The sequence below is a fragment of the Theropithecus gelada genome, chromosome 19, assembly GCF_003255815.1.
Source record: "Theropithecus gelada isolate Dixy chromosome 19, Tgel_1.0, whole genome shotgun sequence".
NCBI classification, from domain to species: domain Eukaryota; kingdom Metazoa; phylum Chordata; class Mammalia; order Primates; family Cercopithecidae; genus Theropithecus; species Theropithecus gelada.
Window position 1 is genome coordinate 32081092 of NC_037687.1, and position 18807 is coordinate 32099898.

At 49.2% G+C, this 18807-nt stretch overlaps 1 protein-coding gene across 1 annotated transcript; it reads right to left on the reverse strand.

Annotated features, from left to right (window-relative positions):
- Positions 1 to 289: 289 nt before the first annotated feature.
- Positions 290 to 18807, reverse strand: GP6 (glycoprotein VI platelet). The gene is made up of 7 exons (XM_025367951.1): positions 18746 to 18807; positions 12951 to 12983; positions 12581 to 12838; positions 8719 to 9003; positions 4874 to 4933; positions 2246 to 2296; positions 290 to 1729 (listed from the first exon to the last, which is right to left on the reverse strand). Exons 1-7 carry the CDS (start codon positions 18777 to 18779, stop codon positions 1494 to 1496), a joined length of 957 nt encoding a protein of 318 aa, XP_025223736.1. The 5' UTR covers positions 18780 to 18807; the 3' UTR covers positions 290 to 1493.

The following is an 18807-nucleotide window of genomic DNA, read 5'->3' on the forward strand; positions in this document are numbered from 1 at the left end:
CTGCTGCCCAGGCTGGAGTGCAGTGGCCGGATCTCAGCTCACTGCAAGCTCCGCCTCCTGGGTTTACGCCATTCTCCTGCCTCAGCCTCCCGAGTAGCTGGGACTACAGGCGCCCGCCAGGTCGCCTGGCTAGTTTTTTTTTTTTTTTTCGTATTCTTTAGTAGAGATGGGGTTTCACTGTGTTAGCCAGGATGGTCTTGATCTCCTGACCTCGTGATCCGCCCGTCTCGGCCTCCCAAAGTGCTGGGATTACAGGCTTGAGCCACTGCGCCTGGCCATTCTTTTCCTTTTTTAAAAAAATTTTTATCTTCTTTAAGTAGAGATGGGATCTCACTATGTTGCCCAGGCTGGTCTTGAACTCCTGGGCTCAAGTGATCCTCCTGCCTTGGCCTCCCAAAGTGCTAGGATTACAGACATGATCCACTGCACCCGACCCAGTGGTACAGTTTTACACGCATTAGATGGTCAAGAAATGCCTAATGCGATAATAAGTATAGAACTTTACTTTGAGAAGACCTAACATTTCCTTCAGAAAGTAAATATGAGAGGGGTGGAGATGGTGCATTATCTTATTTTATTTTTATTATTTTTAAAATGTATACATAATTGTACATATTTATGGGGTAGGCAGCAATATTTCAATACATGTGTACAATGTGTTTTGATCAAATCAGGGTAATTAGCATATTCATCACTTTGTTATTTTGAGACATGGTCGGGCTTTGTCCCCCGGGCTGGAGTGCAGTGGTGTGATCTCAGCTCACTGCAACCTCTGCCTCCCAGGCTCAAGCCGTTCTCCCACCTCTGCCCCCTGAGGTGCTGGGAGAATAGGGATGCACCACCACACCTGGCTAATGTTTGTTGTTTTGGTAGAGGTGGGGTTTCACCATGTTGCACAGGCCGATGTTGTTTTCTGATGTGAAGGGAAGAGGGCAACGTGCTAGTTTTATACTAAGAAAAACGAATGACGTACCCAAACTGCCTGCATGGCCCGTTCTGAGAGCCGAAAGGAGATTTGTTAGACTGCAGTGGAAGATGGAGTGAGGGTGAGAGTTTCTGGGGGGACACGAGACAACAGCACAGACGGCCAAGGGGACTCACAGGAGGGTTCTGCACAGAGGAGGGAACAGAGTCAGCCCTGGGAGCTGGGAACGTTAGAGGTCCGTGTGCAGCCCGTATTAGAGAAGCTTGAAGAAAGAGGACGGTATGTGGTCCAGCCAGGGTACCGTGTCATCCACAGTGTGCAGGGAGGAGGATGGGGTCTCCACAGATTCCTTCCATCCCAAACGGAGGTGCCCTCAGACAGAGAGCCAGACAGACAGACACCGGCTGAACGGCTCCTTGATGGAACACCAGGAGGAGGCAGCATGGCCTCCTTTCCACCCTGTAGCCTCTGCCCTCCTGCTGCCATGCTCCACACACACCACAGTCTTTGAGTCGCCTCCCATGCCATGATCCGTCCCTTGGATACGACCATGCCTGGGGTTCAGTGGTCATGAACATAACCCGCGGCTGTGAACATCCGGTGGGCCTCCATCCTGATCCCCGTGTGATTTCCGGGTCGGCGGGAGGGGCGGGAGCGGCCTCTGCACAGCCCTGACCCTGTGCCGCAGGCGCTTCCTCCGGCTGTGCCAGTCCTCTGCCAGAAACCCTGCCAGGAGTATTAGGATCACAGCCCCGAGGCATATGCGGACCAGGTTGCCCTTGGTGTAGTGCTGGCGGGCGGGCCCTGGAGGAATGAGGACAGGCAGGAGCGGGTGAAAAAGCCCACCTCCAGGACGCTCTCCGAGCCACATCCTGGGCTTCTCAGAGAGCCTGTTATTCTCCACTAGCTGGGGTGCCATTCTCTTTCCTGGAGGGTTCGTCCCCTCCCGAGGAGGTGTCAGGGCCAGATGCCCCCAGTTCTCTAAGTAGCATCTCTCCCTGGTGTGCTCTCACAAGGCTCTGAGACAACTAACTCCGCCCCAGACACCGATGCTGCCTCCTTATCTGATGTATTGCAAAAGGGAAGACAGTTATAAGGGTGGGGAAGAGATGGAATCTCTCTTTCTGACCCTTTTTAAAATCTCAACCTTCCCGCCTGATTTTAATGCGCAATTCTGAACCCCATACGCTGATATTCTGCCTTCACTCTACACACTGGAACCCAAGAGCTGAGAGCTGCAGCCCCTGTGTAGACAAAGGACTTGGCTTTGGGTGGAGATGGGTGAGAAGGAAGGGGGTCTGGAGGGGACGACTTACTCACCAGCTGGAGAGCCTGGCTCCTTTGGACTGGCGGTGATACTCCTAGAAGTCTCTGGGAACCAAAAAAAAAGGCTAAGTGTGAAATGAAACCATATTCCCTCCCCCGTCACTGTGCCTACTCCGAACACACACACGTGGGGAGGTCGAATTCCACAGCATTTAAGAAGAGCATGGGCCGGGCATGGTGCCTCATGCCTGTAATCCCAACACTTTGGGAGGCTGAGGTGGGAGGCTGGCTTGAGTCCAGGCGTTGAAGACCCACCTCAGCAACATGGAAAAACCCTATCTCTGCAAAAAATACAAAAATTAGCCAGGCGTGGTGGCACGTGCCAGTGATCCCAGCTACTCAGTGGGGGCTGAGGCAGGAAGATCACCTGAGCCCTGGGAGGTCGAGGCTGCAGTGAGCCAGGATTGCACCACTGCACTCTAGCCTGGGAAACAGAGCAAGACCCTGTCCAAAAAAAAAAAAGCGTGAACTATAGAGTCAGGCTGTCCTCCAGATTTGAATCCCAACTCTATCACCTGTTAGATGTGAGCTATCTGGCAAGTGACTCAGCATCTGTGAGCCGGTTTCCCCATGTGTCCAATAAAATTAACGAGATCCCTCATAGGTTGATGTGAAAGTCAAGATAATAATAACGGTAGTAATATAAAGCACAGTGCTTGACACATGAGCACCTCGTACGTGCCAGCTCTCTTATTTCTCGAGTTTCTCCTGAGACTTGCCAGGTACTCAGCCATGTGCTGGGCCATGGGAACCCACATATTAATAAGACATTGTCAGGGCAGGCATGGCACTGGCTGAACGCCTGTAATCCCAGCACTTTGGGAGGCTGAGGCAGGCGGATCATCTGAGGTCAAGAAATGCAGACCATCCTGGCCAACAAGGTGAAACCCCGTCTCTTCTAAAAATACGAAAATTAGCCTGAGCGTGGTGGCGCACGCCTGTAGTCCCAGCTACTCAGGAGTCGGAGGTTGCAGTGAGCCGAGATCGCAGAGTGGGCAGAGTGAGACTCCGTCTCAAAACAACAACAAAAACGTAAGACATTGTCCATCTGCGGTTCCCAGACTATTGGAGACAGAAGTAAATCGATTTTTTTTTTTTTTTTTAATATGGAGTCTCACTCTGTTGCCCAGGCTGGAGTGATCTCAGCTCACTGCAATCTCCAACTCCTGGGTTCAAGTGATTCTCCTGCCTCAGCCTTGCAAGTAGCTGGAATTACAGGTGCCCGCCACCACGCCCGGCTAATTTTTGTATTTTCACTAGAGACAGGGTTTCACCATGTTGGCCAGGCTGGTCTCCCGACCTCAGGTGATCCACCCGCCTTGGCCTCCTAAAGTGCGGGGATGACAGCAAAGCGATAATTTTAACACACTGTGAAAATTGCGGTAATAGACAGCCCACAAGACACTGAGCGAGAGCAGAGGAAGCCACCAATCCAGCCTGGACGGCCAAGGCTTTCGTGAGGAATCGACGCCATGGGGAAATGGAAGAAAAGGCAGAGCAAGTAGATTGGATGCAGTCAGGAGAGGTCAGGAAGCCTCCCGAAGAGATTAAAGTGACCGTGTGGGGCTGAGAACAGCGTGGGAATGAATGGAAGGTGTGCAGACAAGATTGGAGGGATCAACAGTGGCTGGATATCTAAGCTCATGGAATAGCCAGCTGACGAATTGGAACTGCATCCTGAGGGTGACTGGGAGGTTCTGAACTGAAGATAGGGAAGGACCCCATCACAGGGTTAGAACTCTCTGGGATATGCCGGGCGCAGTGGCTCACGCCTGTAATCCCAGCACTTTGGGAGGCCAAGACGGGTGGATCCCAAGGTCAGGAGTTCAAGACCAGCCTGGCCAAGATGCCGAAATCCCGTCTCTACTAAAAATACAAAAATTAGCCAGGCGTGGTGGCACGCACCTGTAATCTCAGCTACTTGGAGGCTGGGGCAGGAGAATCGCTTGAACCCGGGCAGCAGAGGTTACAGTGAGCCAAGATCTCGCCACTGCACTACAGCCTGGGTGACAGAGCAAGACTCCACCTCAAAAAAATAAAAAATAAAAATAGAACTTTCTGGGATCAGGTGCCTCATGAAAGCAAGAGTCCCGTGGGCCCAATGGAGATACCTCACCTATTATCAGGGAATCCGTGAAGGCGTTTAGTCTAGAAGGAAATGGGGATTTTCCAGGAAAGGCAAGGGGAAAGAGACTGAGGAAAGCGTATCTGCAGAGGCCTGGAGTGGTTAGAAGATGTTCTAGGTCCAGGCGCCTACGGTCTGTGCGTCCGAGCACGGGCTCTACCTGGACACAGCGGGGAGCAAGATTAAATACTCAGATCACAGCCCAGTCCAAAGGCCTAGGACTTTATCCTGGGAGCAGTGTATAGGGATAGCTGGCGGTGTTCCCACCACAGCCTTGGCCCCGCCGTCTTTGAAATGGCCCCATTACCCAAAATGCTCCTCCTCCTGAACCCCAGAGCTCCCCTCTGCGCCCATGCTCTATCCTCACACCAAGGACTTTCCTGGGAAGAGATAGACAGTTCCGTGAAGCGATTAAAAGCCTATAGGCTTAGATAATGGAAGAGAGAGCTCCGTCCTCACACTCCTTTCTGCTGAGCATGAAAGGCCTGGTGACTCACCAGTTGTGAAGACTTTGTTTGTGAGTGAAACGGTCAGTTCAGTGGTGGCTTCTGGGAATTCTAAGAATTATAAGAAAGCAAAACAATGTGAGGTCTTCCCCGTGGTTCTCTATATCCTCTAGATACCTCCATTCCTCTTCTGAGATGTCTAGGCTCCCTGAAACCCCTTTCTCTGACACACACACAGTGCAGACGCTGAATACAGACAAATTCGAAAGGTGTAAGACTTATCTTCCATCGCCGGCTTAGTAAGAAGCAGATCCGTTCATCAGTTGATGGACACTTGGGTTTTTCCCACATTTTGCTATTATGAATATTGCTGCTGTGAACATTCACATACAAGTTTTTGTGTGATCGTAAGTTTTCTGTTCTCTTGGGTACACACCCAGGGGTGATTGAATCACTGGGTCATAGAGTAACTCTGTGTTTTACTTTTTACTTTTTGAAAAACTACCAGACTGTTTTTCTTTCTTTTCTTTTTTTTTTCTTTTTCTTTTTTTTTTTTTTTTTTTTTTTGAGACGGAGTCTCGTTCTGTTGCCCAGGCTGGAGTGCAGTGGCGCGATCTCAGCTCACTGCAACCTCCACCTCCCGGGTTCAAGCGATTCTCCTGCCTCAGCCTCCTGAGTAGCTGGGATTACAGGTGCCCGCCACCATGCCTGGCCAACTTTTTTTTGTACTTTAGTAGAGATTGGGTTTCACCATGTCGGCCAGGATGGTCTCGATCTCCTGACCTTGTGATCCACCCTCCTCAGCCTCTCAAAGTGCTGGGATTACAGGCTGCGCCTGGCCACAGACTGTTTTTCAAGGCAGCTGCACCATTTTATATTCCCACCAGCAATACAGGAAGGTTCTTCCAAATCCTCACCAATACTTCTTGTCCGTTTGTTTTATTTTAATAATCGCAGCCATCCTAGTTGGCATGGTACATTTTATGGTATGTGGATTATATCTCAATTTGAAGAAGAATAAGTGGATCCGCGTCTTCATGAGCTCATGTTAGGAAGAATGAGCTCGTGTTAGCCTCAGAAGAAGAATGAGCTTGTGTTAGTTGGGCGCGGTGGCTCAGCCTATAATCCCAGCACTTTGGGAGGCCGAGGCGGGTGGATCACAAGGTCAGGAGATCGAGACCATCCTGGCTAACACGGTGAAACCCTGTCTCTATTAAAAATACAAAAAATTAGCCGGGCATGGTGGCAGGTGCCTGTAGTCCCAGCTACTTGGGAGGCTGAGGCAGAATGGCGTGAACCCAAGAGGCGCAGGTTGCGGTGAGCCAAGATCGCACCACTGCACTCCAGCCTGGGTGACAGAGTGAGACTTTGTCTCAAAAAAAAAAAGAATGAGCTTGTGTTAGCCTCAGAACATGGGATCTCCACCTTCCTACTTAGGCCATTTTCTTAACCAGGGACCTCCTGTGGCCACCAAAATGTTTCCTGAACTGCCTCGGCTGATAAATATGAAGCTCTTGTGGTGGCGGGTACCATCCTAGGAGTCTTTTTATGGTGGACCTAGCTCTGCAAAACCTAGTTTATGCTCAGCTCTCTGTGGCATAATGAGAGTGTGGGTATTATTTGGTCTTTGTTACTTCCTGTGAGATGCATTAATAAGCCTTGTTTCTTTTTTTTTTTTAATTAAAATTTATTTTAAGTTCCAGGATCCATGTGCAGGAGGTGCAGGTTTGTTACACAGGTAAACGTGTGGTTTGCTGCACCCATCAACCATCGCCTAGGTATTAAACCCCACACGCGTTAGCTATTTTTCCTGATCCTCTCCCTCCCCCGACTCCCCCCTACAGGCCCCAGTGTGTGTTGTTCCCCTCCCTGTGTCCATGTGTTCTCATTGTTCAGCTCCCACTTACAAGTGAGAAAGTGTGGTATTTGCTTTTCTGTTCTTGCGTTAGTTTGCTGAGGATAATGGCTTCCAGCTCCATCCATGTCCCTGCAAAGGACATGACCTCATTCCTTTTTATGGCTGCATAGTATTCCATGCTGTGTATGTACCATATTTTCTTTATGCAGTCTGTCATTGATGGGCATTTGGGTTGATTCTATGTCTTTGCTATTGTGAATAGTGCTGCAATGAACATATGTGTGCATGTTATCTTTATAATACAATGATTTATATGCTTTTGGATATATAACCAGTAATGGGATTGCTGGGTCAAATGGTATTTCTGACCGGGTGCAGTGGCTCACACCTGTAATCCCAGCACTCTGGGAGGCCGAGGTGGGCAGATCGCCTGAGGTCAGGAGTTCAAGACCAGCCTGGCCAAGGTGGTGAAACCCGTCTCTATCAAAAATACAAAAATTAGCCAGGCATTGTGGCACGCACCTGTAGTCCCAGCTACTTGGGAGGCTGAGGCAGGAGAATTGCTTGAACCTGGGAGGCAGAGGTTGCAGTGAGCCAAGATCTCACCACTGCACTCCAGCCTGGGCGATGCAATAAGACTCCATCTCAAAAAAAAAAAAAAGAAAAAAAAAAAAATGCTTAGCCAGGCGTGGTGGCTCACACCTGTAATCCCAGCACTTTGCCGAGGCGGGCAGATCACCTGAGGCCAAGAGTTCAAGACCAGCCTGACCAACATGGTGAAACCCCATATCTACAAAAATATAAAAATTAGCTGGGCATGATGGCAGGTGCCTGTAATCCCAGCTACTCGGGAGGCTGAGGCAGCAGAATCGCTTAAACCCGGGAGGTGCAGGTTGCAGTGAGCTGAGATCACACCACTACACTCCAGTCTGGGTGACAGAGCAAGACTCTCAAAAAAAAACAAAGGCAGCATTTGTAAAGCACACCTGGCACATTCTGGGATATTTAACAAGGAAATGCATGTAACTCCTGTCCCTCCTTTTTGAACCTCAGTTCTGTTTCTTCTTCTGGATTCCTGTGTCCTACCCCTCACTGTGACCCTGGGGGCAAAACAGACTTTTTCTACCAAAAAACTAAATGATGTATTTTGTTTGATTTAATATGACGTTGTTAAGTGTACTGACCAGTGGCATTGGGTATGTTCGCATTGTGGTACAATATGTTGACCTCTAGAAGTTATTTTTCTTGCAAAACTGAAACTCTATGCCCATTAAACACTAATTCCTGCTCTCCCCTCTTTCTGGCCCTTAACAACCACCGTTGTACTTTGTGTTTCTACAATTTTGACATTAGATACCTCCTTTGAGTAGAATCATATAGTAGTTGTCCTTTTATGACTGACTTATTTTACTTAGCATAATGTTCTCAAGGTATATCCATGTTGTAGTATGTGTCAGAATTTCCTTCTTTTTTAAGGCTGCGTAATATTCCATTGCATGTATATAACCACATTGTTATATACATGTGGTATGTGTATAACCACATATATATGAGGTATGCTGCTCTCTTTTGAAAGAAACCCCCTTTAAGAATGGTAGCCAAGGCTGGCACGGTGGTTCACGCCTGTAATCCCAGCACTTTGGGAGGCTGAGACAGGCAGATCATGAGGTCAGGAGTTCGAGACCAGCCTGACCCACAGAGTGAAACCCCGTCTCTACTAAAAATACAAAAATTAGCCGGGCATGGTGGCATGCACCTGTAATCCCAGCTACTCGGGAGGCTGAGGCAGGAGAATCGCTTGAACCCGGGAGGCGGAGGTTGCAGTGAGCTGAGATCGCCCCACAGCACTCCAGCCTGGGTGACAGAGTGAGACTTCATCAAAAAAAAAAAAAAAAGAAAAACCTCCATCCTCCCAGCTGCCTGCAACCCAGGGCTTCCTGCCCTCCCACGTCCTCCCCACCTATGGCCCCTCCCCTCGGAATGGCCCTCAGGACCTACAAAGGCTGAGGAAGAAAGGTTTGGTCTGCACCACCCCTACCTGTGACCATGAGCTCCAGGGGGTCGCTGGGAGCCGACCACAGGTATGGGTCCCTGCTGGAGAAGCTGTAGCACCGGTAGGTTCCGCTGTGGGCAGCGGTCACCGTGATGATGGGGAAACTAGCCCGGTACCATCTCTCGGGATTCTTGTAGGGCGCAGGGTCCCCTTCCTTGTACAGAGCAAATTGGTCAAAGCCATACCGGGTCTGACACTGTAGGGTCACGTCCCCTCCTGAGGACACCGCCGGGCCGGGCTGGGCTGAGAGCGACGGCTTGGCAAAAACTCCTGGGAGAAAAGGAAAGTCTGATGTTAAAGGCAGCAGCCAGCATCTCAGCTGAGACTGGGGAGGTGCCCACACCTGCCTGAGAGCTGGGGAGCTTTCTGGCTGTATCCCTCCCAGACCGCACACTCCCCCACCCAAGCTCACAGAGAGGTCAAGTCACCGAGTGGTTGAGGAAGCGGGGCTGTGCGCTCACATCCTAGTGCCTGGGTGCAAATCCTGGTTCTGCCTTTAAGTGGCCCCGGAGACAAATCTCCCTCTGTGTCTGAGCCTCAGTGCCTTGTTCTGCTAAAACGGGGATGATCGAACGAGACAGTACACAGTAAGCATTTAGCAGAGTGCCTGTTGCCTAGCAAGCGCTTGAAATGAGATGGGAGTAAGTAAACAGCTTAAGCTTATACCATGCCGTAAGCTTGCATTGCCACATACAATCGTTACGTTGGAAACGTGGCTGACGGTGCCAGCTCTGGGTGCCTTCCAAACTCATGACGTACATCAGTTCAGTGAATCCTCAGAGACCTGTGGAATCCTCACTCTTAACATCCCTATTTTATAAATGAAACTAAGGCATATGGCGTTAAAGAATTTGTCCAACCCCAGGTAACAAGACGGCAGTGCGTACTTGAAATTTGCTAAGAGGGTAGATTATAAGTGTTCTCACACGCAAAAGAAAAGTTAACTGTGCGAGGTGATGTATGTTAATTAGCTTGCTCGTGGTAACTATCTCACAGTGGATACGTACATCAAAACATGTATGCCTTGGATATGTTCCATTTTTGTTTTTCAATTATAACTCAACAAACCTGGAAAATTTTAAATTAAAAATAAATAAATAACTTGTCCAAGATCATAAGGGGCAGAGCTGAAATTTGCACTCACGGAGTTTGATTCTAGGGTCTCCACTCCTCAGCATGAACCTACACTACTCTGACGTGAAGGTATTGTCGTAGTCCGGTGTGGTGATGCATGCTCGCACACAGGAGTCAGTAAGATAAAGGTTGAGGCCGGGTGCGGCGGCTCACACCAGTCATCCCAGCACTTTGGGAGGCCAATGTGGGAGGACTGCTTGAGCCTAGGAAGTCGAGGCTGCAGTGAGCCATGATCACTGTACTCTAGCCTGGGTGACAGAGTGAGACCTTGTCTCAGAAAAAGACAAAGAGAAAACAAAAGAAAGGAAGTAAGGAAGAGAAAAATATAAGCTGCCTGATAATTTTGGCATTCACTCAACAAGAAGAAAAAAGAGAGGAAGGAAGGGAGAGAGGGAGGAAGAGAGGGTGGAAGGAAGGAAGGATATAAGCTGCCTGATAATTGTAGCATTCACTCAGGAAATTTTCTCTTAAGCAACTATTAAGTGTCTGTCTGTATTCTTTTTTTGTTGTTTTGTTTTGTTTGGTTCTGTTTTGTTTTGTTTCGCTCTGTCGCCCAGGCTGGAGTGCAATGGCATGATCTCGGCTCACTGCAACCTCCGCCTCCCAGGTTGAAGCAATTCTTCTGCCTCAGCCTAGAGAGCAGCTGGGATTACAGGCACTCGCCATCATGCCCAGCTAATTTTTGTATTTTGTAGAGTTTCACCATGTTGGCCAGTCTGGTCTTGAACCTCTGACCTCAGGTGATCCACCCGCCTTGGCCTCCCAAAGTGCTGGGATTACAGGCATGAACCACCTGCTCCCAGCCCTGTATTCTAACAAAAAAAAAAAAAAATCCCATCAGGAATTAAAAATAGACAACCATCACCAAGGTAAAAATAAAGGTATACTTGACATACCAGATAGTGAGGAGGACCATTTTGACTAGGGTGGTGGGGTAAATACTTAATAAGAAGATGGCATTTGAGTCTGACCCCAAAAGAAGTAATGAGGCGGCCAGGCTGGTCCATCCTAGCAGCAGAGAGGAGTGAGGGAGGAAAGAGGGGAGGTAGGCAGAATTTACAACGCGGAATAGACCACAGTGCAGCGGGCCAGGAATTAGGCTGGCATGAGTGAGGCACTCTCCTGGGATGTAAAATGTAATTATTCCCAAACAATTAACATATTTGAAAAAATGTTTGCAAATTTGAAGAGTAGGTCATTAAAACTCACATTATTCTATTTGAATACTTATTCCCGTGAAAGAAAGATTTATTATGATTTTTTTTTTGAGACGGAGTCTCGCTCTGTCGCCCAGGCTGGAGTGCAGTGGCGCTATCTCGGCTCATAGCAACCTCCACCTCCCGGGTTCACGCCATTCTCCTGCCTCAGCCTCCTGAGTAGCTGGGACTACAGGTGCCCGCCACCGCGTCCGGCTAATTATTTTGTATTTTTAGTAGAGACGGGGTTTCACTGTGTTAGCCAGGATGGTCTCCATCTCTTGGCCTTGTGATCCGCCCACCTCGGCCTCCCAAAGTGCTGGGATTACAGGCGTGAGCCACCGCATCTGGCCTATGGTTAGTTTTTTGTTTGTTTGTTTGTTGATACAGGATCTTACTCTGTCACCCAAGCTGGAGTGCAGAGGCATGATCACAGCTCTCTGCAGCCTCAGCCTCCCTGGCTCAAGTGGTCCTCCTGCCTCAGCCTCCCAAAGTGCTGGGATTACAGGTGTGAGCCACTGGGACCAGTGCTATGTTTATTTTTTAGTTGTAACAAATGTAAGATGTTAACATGAGGGGATCCTGGGTGAAGCATTTTCATTAATATTATCTTTGCAACTTTTCTGTCAGTCTAAAAATGATTCCAAAACCAAGTTTTTAATTAAAAAGAATCCTGAGCCAAGCATGGTGGCCTGTGACTGTAGTCCCTGCTACTCATGAGGCTGAGGCAGGAGGATTGCTTAAGGCAAGGAGTTCCAGGCTGCCGTGAGCTATGATTGCTCCTGTGAACAGCCACTGCACTCCAGCCTGGGCCACATAGCAAGAGCCCATCTCTAATTTTTTTAAGTGCATTAAAACACAGATAAAGGAGTGCCTGTCTTTCGTTTTGGCACAGGTACTGCCTGATTCTGCCTTTATGTGAAATTCTGATTTTTTTTTCATCGTGGATGGTTTGCGATTTCTTTTGATTTTTTAAAAAATTGCATTAAAATGTTATTCACACCCAGATGCAGTGGCTCAGGCCTGTAATCCCAACACTTTGGGAGGCCAAAGTGGAAGGGTTGCTTGAGCCCAGGAGTTTGAGACCAGTCTAAGCAACATAGCGAGACCCTATCTCTCTCTTTTATTTTAATGCCTTTTGTGAAAACTGTCAAGAGACCCCATCTCCACAAAAAAAATTAAAAATGAGCTGGGCATGGTGGTGCACACCTGTAGTCCCAGCTACTCGGAGGGCTGAGGCAGGAGAATCACTTGAACTTAGGAGGTGGAGGCTGCAGTGAGCCAAGATCGCACCACCGCACTCCAGCGTGGGTAACGCAGCAAGGCCCTGTGTCCAAAAAACAAAACAAAATATTATTCACATTGATCCATAAATGTTGTGGCACCACCACCCGCTAGGCCAGTGCCTGGTTTGCCTCGCCCTAATTCTGGCCCTAATCCCTGCTCTCAGTGTCCCCCATGTTTGTGCCCTGAACGGAGGACCAGGCAGTCCCAGGCTCCGATCCCCCTTCCTTTACCGGTGGCAACGAGCTCCAGCTGGTCGCTGGGCGGGGACCAGAGGCTTCCGTTCTGGTAGGAGCAGCGGTAGCGTCCGGCCAGACGTTTCTTCATGGCCGGGATGAAGAGCACCGCCTGATCCTGGTAACTGCTGGAACTCAGCTTCTCCAGGCGGTACAGGTCCACGCCCGGAGGTCCCTGGCACCGGAGGGTCACTGGCTTCTCCAGGGGCACCAGGGAGCTGGGCAGAGCCTGGAGGGAGGGCTTAGGCAGTGGTCCTGGAAGAGGAGCAGGGCTGGGTCAGCCTCCCCGCAGATGCCGCCTGGGCCCCGCTGCCCTGGCACGCTGGCGGATCCCGCAGGAGGGAAGGGGTCTGGGGGAAGGACTCACCTCTCTGCGCTGGCACATGCCCCAGACACAGCCCTGAGGAAAGAAGAAAGGGACCAGATGCCAGGACGCACTTGTATGGACATTCCCGCCTGCTGGGCGCGGTGATAAGACATTTGCACGCATATGCTTTATTCTGTCCTAATTATTTATTTCTTCAAAAGATACATGTGCATGTAATTTAAGTGAGAGAAGCCAGTCAGAAAAAGCCACATAGCCTATGAGGTCGTTTACATGAAATATCCAGAAGAGGTAAATCTATAGAAGACGGAGAAGAAAACAGATCCATGGCTGGGGGTGGGGGGAGAGGAGGGCGAGACGTGGCGGCAGAACGGGCGTGGGGTTCCCTCGGAGGGTCCCGAAATGTCTGATGGTTGCACAACATTGAATGTACCAAATGCCAGCTATAGCAGACTTTTCTATGTATTTTACCACAATGACAACTATTTTAAGGCCAGGCATGGCGGCTCACACTATAATCCCAGCACTTTGGGAGGCCAAGGAGGGTGGGTCATCTCAAGTCAGGAGTTGGAGACCAGCCTGGCCAACATAGTGAGACCTCATTTCTACCAAAAAAAAAAAAAATTAGGCAGGCATGGTGGTATGCGCCTGTGGTCCAAGCTACTTGGGGTGGCTGAGGTTGGGAGGATTCCTTGAGCCCAGGATTCCTGGTCAAGCCTGCAGTGAGCCAAGATGGTGCCCTCTGCGCTCCAGCCTGGACAGCATTGTGAGACCCCTGTCTCAAAAAAATAGATCTTTTGAAAGTCAAGCAGAGATTCCTTGACCAACCCTGTCCAGCTCCCGCCACTGTCCCCGCCCCGCATACATTTTTTACTATTTCTCTTGTTCCTTCTGGCATTTTTATATCTTCATCGTTCTAGGAAAAAGTACGCATGCTGCTATCTGTGGATTCCTTCGTGTTAGACATTGCCCGTTGACTTCCTCAGTGGATGTGAGGAATGGGACCTCAGATATTGCTGTCCCTTCGTTTCCTCCCTTCGGTCTCCAATATGAAATAATATCCAAGGGCATTCCAATAGTATGCAATTGTATAGACAAGTATTGTAAATACTATTGCATATTGTATATTGTTGTATTTTATTGCATATGTAATACATGCAGTAAAACCCCACACTAATGGGATGCATTGGACTGCAAGGATGGAGCAGGATGGAGCCCCAGTGTGTAAGTCAGGTCATCTCAGCGTGTACTGGCCATGGGTTTCACAGTATTTACAACGTTTGGTTGAATCAATATTCCGTGATTACATGGTAGGATGTAATACATATGATAATATATCGTTTCAAGTAGCCTTAAGGAGAATGGTGAAAGTTCCCAACACAGAGAAAGGATGCATGTTTGAGAACATGGGTGTGCTGCTTACCCTGATCTGATCACTGTATGTATATACACATATAGTGCATATATGTAAACATACATCTGTGCGTACATGTATATGTGCATATACATATGTGGACATATGTGTGTGCACATATGTATACGCACACATATGTGTGTATACATCTGTGTATATGCATGTGTATGTATGTATATAAATACATGTATATAAGTGATCCCCTCCTGGGATTGCTTGAGCCCAGGAGGTCAAGGCTGCCGTGAGATAAGATTGCACCACTGGCCGGGCGCGGTGGCTCATGCCTATAATCCCAGCACTTTGGGAGGCCAAGGTGGGTGGATCACAAGGTCAGGAGTTCGAGACCAGCCTGGTCAACATGGTGAAACACCATCTCTACTAAAAATATAAAAAATTAGCTGGGCATAGTGGCACATGCCTGTAATCCCAGCTACTTGGGAGGCTGAGTCAGGAGAATTACTTGAACCCGGGAGGTGGAGGTTGCAGTGAGCTGAGATCGTGCCACTGCATTCCAGCCTAGGCAACACGCAAGACTCCATCTCCTGGTTTTTTTTGTTTTTTTTTTTTTGAGACAGAGTCTGGCTAAGTTGCCCAGGCTGGAGTGCAGTGGCCGGATCTCAGCTCACTGCAAGCTCCGCCTCCCGGGTTTACGCCATTCTCCTGCCTCAGCCTCCTGAGTAGCTGGGACTACAGGCGCCCGCCACCTCGCCCGGCTAGTTTTTTTGAATTTTTTTAGTAGAGACGGGGTTTCACCTGGTTAGCCAGGATGGTCTCGATCTCCTGACTTCGTGATCCACCCGTCTCGGCCTCCCAAAGTGCTGGGATTACAGGCTTGAGCCACCGCGCCCGGCCAAGACTCCATCTCAAGAAAAAAAAAATTGAGATTGCACCACTGCACTCAGGACTGGGCAACAGAGCAAGACCCTGTCTCAGTAAAATAAGAAGAGAAAAAAAAAGGTACTAATTATCTGAAATTCAAATTTAACCAAACATCCAGTGTTTTATCTGGTAACCCTCATTCTTACACACACACACACACACACACACACACACAGAGGCGGGATAGTTGTCATTCCCACTGCAAACAAGGAAACTGGGCAGAGGCTGAGCAACCTTCCGTAGCTCACATAGCAAGAAGTGGGTGAACCCAGATCATCTCTTGACTCTGAGCTCAGAGAATGACAACTGGTCACCAGCTCCCCAGTGGCCACCACCCATTGTCGACCACAGGCTCCCTCTGCACCCCAACCCAAGCTCCGGCCGCTTCTCTGTCCCCCTCCTCCTGCCCCATCACAGCCCACCTCAGCCTCTTTGTAGCAACCCTGTACCATGGCTGGGAACCTTCCAGGTGCCGTGCCGAGCGCCTCCTGTGCGTGGACTCCAAGTCGCCGTAATCGTACGGGTTAGCTAACGTTATCAGTCCCCTCTTACACATCAGGCTAGTGAGACAGAATCTTATCCACAGTCCTACACCTGGCAGGAGGGGAGTTCAAACCCTAGCAGCACCGTTTAGTGGTAAAGAGTGTGGACCTGGGAATTTACAGGAGCAGAGGTGGTTACCGGGGTGGTGGGGTAAGGTTTGGGGAGATGTTGGTCGAAGGAGACACAGTTTTAGTTGGACAGTTGGAGTGTATCTTGGAGATCTATTGCACATCGTGGTGACTGTAGTTAATAACAACGTATTGCACACTCGCATATCACTGAGAGTAGATTTTAAAGTTCTCACTGGCCAGGCGCGGTGGCTCACACCTGTAATCCCAGCATTTTGGGAAGCCAAGGCGGGTGGATCACCTGAAGTCAGGAGTTCAAGACCAGCCTGACCAACATGGTGAAACCCTGTCTCTACTAAAAGTACAAAAATAAGATGGGCGTAGTGGCAGGAGCCTGTAATCCCAGCTACTCAGGAGGCAGAGGCAGGAGAATCACTTGAACCTGGGAGATGGAGGTTGCAGTGAGTTGACATCATGCCACTGCACTCCAGCCTGGGCGACAGAGTGAGACTCTGTGTCAAAAAATAAGTAAAAATAAATGAGTGTGAAATACTACTCAGCCATTAAAAGGAACAAAATAATGTCCTTTGGCCAGGCACAGTGGCTCACACCTGTAATGCCAGCACTCTGGGAGGCCGAGGCGGGTGGATCATGAGGTCAAGAGATCAAGACCATCCTCCTCAACATGGTGAAACCCCGTCTCTACTAAAAATACAAAAATTAGCTGGGCGTGGTGGCAGGCGCCTGTAGTCCCAGCTACTCGGGAGGCTGAGGCAGGAGAATTGCTTGAACACGGGAGGAGGAGGTTGCAGTGAGCCAAGATCACGCTGCTGTACTCCAGTCTCAGCAACAGCCAGATTCCATCTCAAAAAAAAAAAAAAGTCTTGCAGCAACTTGGATGTAGCTGGAGGCATTATTCTAAGTAAAGTAACACAGGAGTGGAAAACAAAAATCTATGTTCTCACTTACAAATGAGAGCTAAGCTGTGGGTATGCAAAGGCATACAGGGTGATGTAATGGACTTCAGAGACTCAGAAGGGAAAGGCAGAAGGGGGGTAGGGATGAAAAACTACACATTAGGTACAAGGTATACTACTCAGGTGACAGGGGCACTAAAATCTCAGAATTCACCACTATATAGTTCATCCATGTAATCAATAACCACTTGTATCCCAAAAGCAATTGAAGCAAAAATTAAGCCAGAGGCAGTAACCTGTACAGGTCACACCTGTAATCCCAACGCTTTGGCAGGCCGAGGTGGGTGGATCGCTTGAACCCAAGAGTTCGAGACCAGCCTGGGCAGCATAGCAAGACCCCATAACTACAAAAATTACAAAAATGAGCCAGGCATGATGGTGTGCAACTGTGGTTCCAGCTACTCAGGAGGCTCATGGGGAAGGATTGGTTGAGCCTGGGAGGTTGAGGCTGCAGTGAGCCATGATCATGCCACTGCACTCCAGCCTGGGTGACAGAAGTGAGGCCCTGTCTCAAGTAAAATTAAAGTTAAAACAGGCCGGACGCGGTGGCTCACGCCTGTAACCCCAGCACTTTGGGAGGCCGAGGCAGGTGGATCACCTGAAGTCAGGAGTTCAAGTCCAGCCTGGCCAACATGTTGAAACCCTGTCTCTACTAAAAATATAAAAATTAGCGGGACCTGGTGGTAGATGCCTGTAATCCCAGCTACTTTGGAGGCTGAAGCAGGAGAATCACTTGGACCCAGGAGGCTGAGTTTGCAGTGAGCCAAGATCGTGCCACTGCACTCCAGCCTGAGCGACCGACAGAGCGAGACTCTGTCTCAAAAAAAAAAAAAAAAATTTAAAACAAAGAATACACCCATGGATGGATAATGAATGAGAGGTTGTTTATATTCACAGTTAACCCTCTCATCTCCAGTAACACAACCATCTCCTTCCTGCTTAGCCTTTTGGAGATGCTGTCCTTTTAGTGGTCAAATTCTCCTGAAGAAATCAGGAAATAATGCATTCGACCTGCCACCCATCGGTCAGGAGACTCTTATTTACTCCACTGCTGTAGGGGATACTGACAAATCCATAACCTAGTCCAGATATCATGAAGTCCACAATTTTTTTTTTTTTTTTTTTTTTGAGACGGAGTTTTGCTCTTGTTGCCCAGGCCGGAGCGTAATGGTGTGATCTCGGCTCACCGCAACCTCCGCCTCCCGGATTCAAGCAATTCTCCTGCCTCAGCCTCCAGAGTAGCTGGGATTACAGGCATGCACCACCACACCCAGATAATTTTGTATTTGCAGTAGAGATGGGGTTTCTCCATGTTGGTCAGGCTGGTCTCCAACTCCCAACCTCAGATGATCCATCTGCCTCGGTCTCCCAAAGTGCGTGAGCCACGGCACTCAGCGTTTTTTTGAGACAGACTCTCTCTGTTGCCCAGGCTGGAGTGCAATGCCTGACATCAGCTCACTGCAACTTCTGCCTCCCGGTTTCAAGCAATTCTCCCACCTCAGCCTCCCGAGTAGCTGGGATTACAGGCACCCCCCATCATGCCTGGCTAATTTTTGTAGAGACGGGGTTTTGCCATGTTGGCCAGGCTGGTCTTGAACTCCTGACCTCAGGTGATCCACCCACCTTGGCCTCCCAAAGTTGAGATTACAGGCATGAGCCACCGTGCCTGGCCCACAGTTATTTAAAAAGGGGCAACTGCAGTGTCATAGAACAAAGTTGTGACCAATGCTAGGACACCTCTGTTCATTTCCTGACCCAGCCACGAATACGCTGGAATAACTCAGGCAAAACACACCACCTCGCTAGCCCTCCACTTCCCACCCAACCAATGAAGGGGCTCTCATAGGTCCCTTTTTGTCCTGAAATTCATCACCGATGCAAATTTCTTTAAAAATCCTTTGTCTGGCAGTCCAGGCCTGTCTTTCAGCCCTTCCCAGATCGACCCTCAGGACTCACCAAGACAGAAGAGGGCAGTCGGGGATGGAGACATGGTTCCTCAGCCCTGTCCTGAGCTCTGT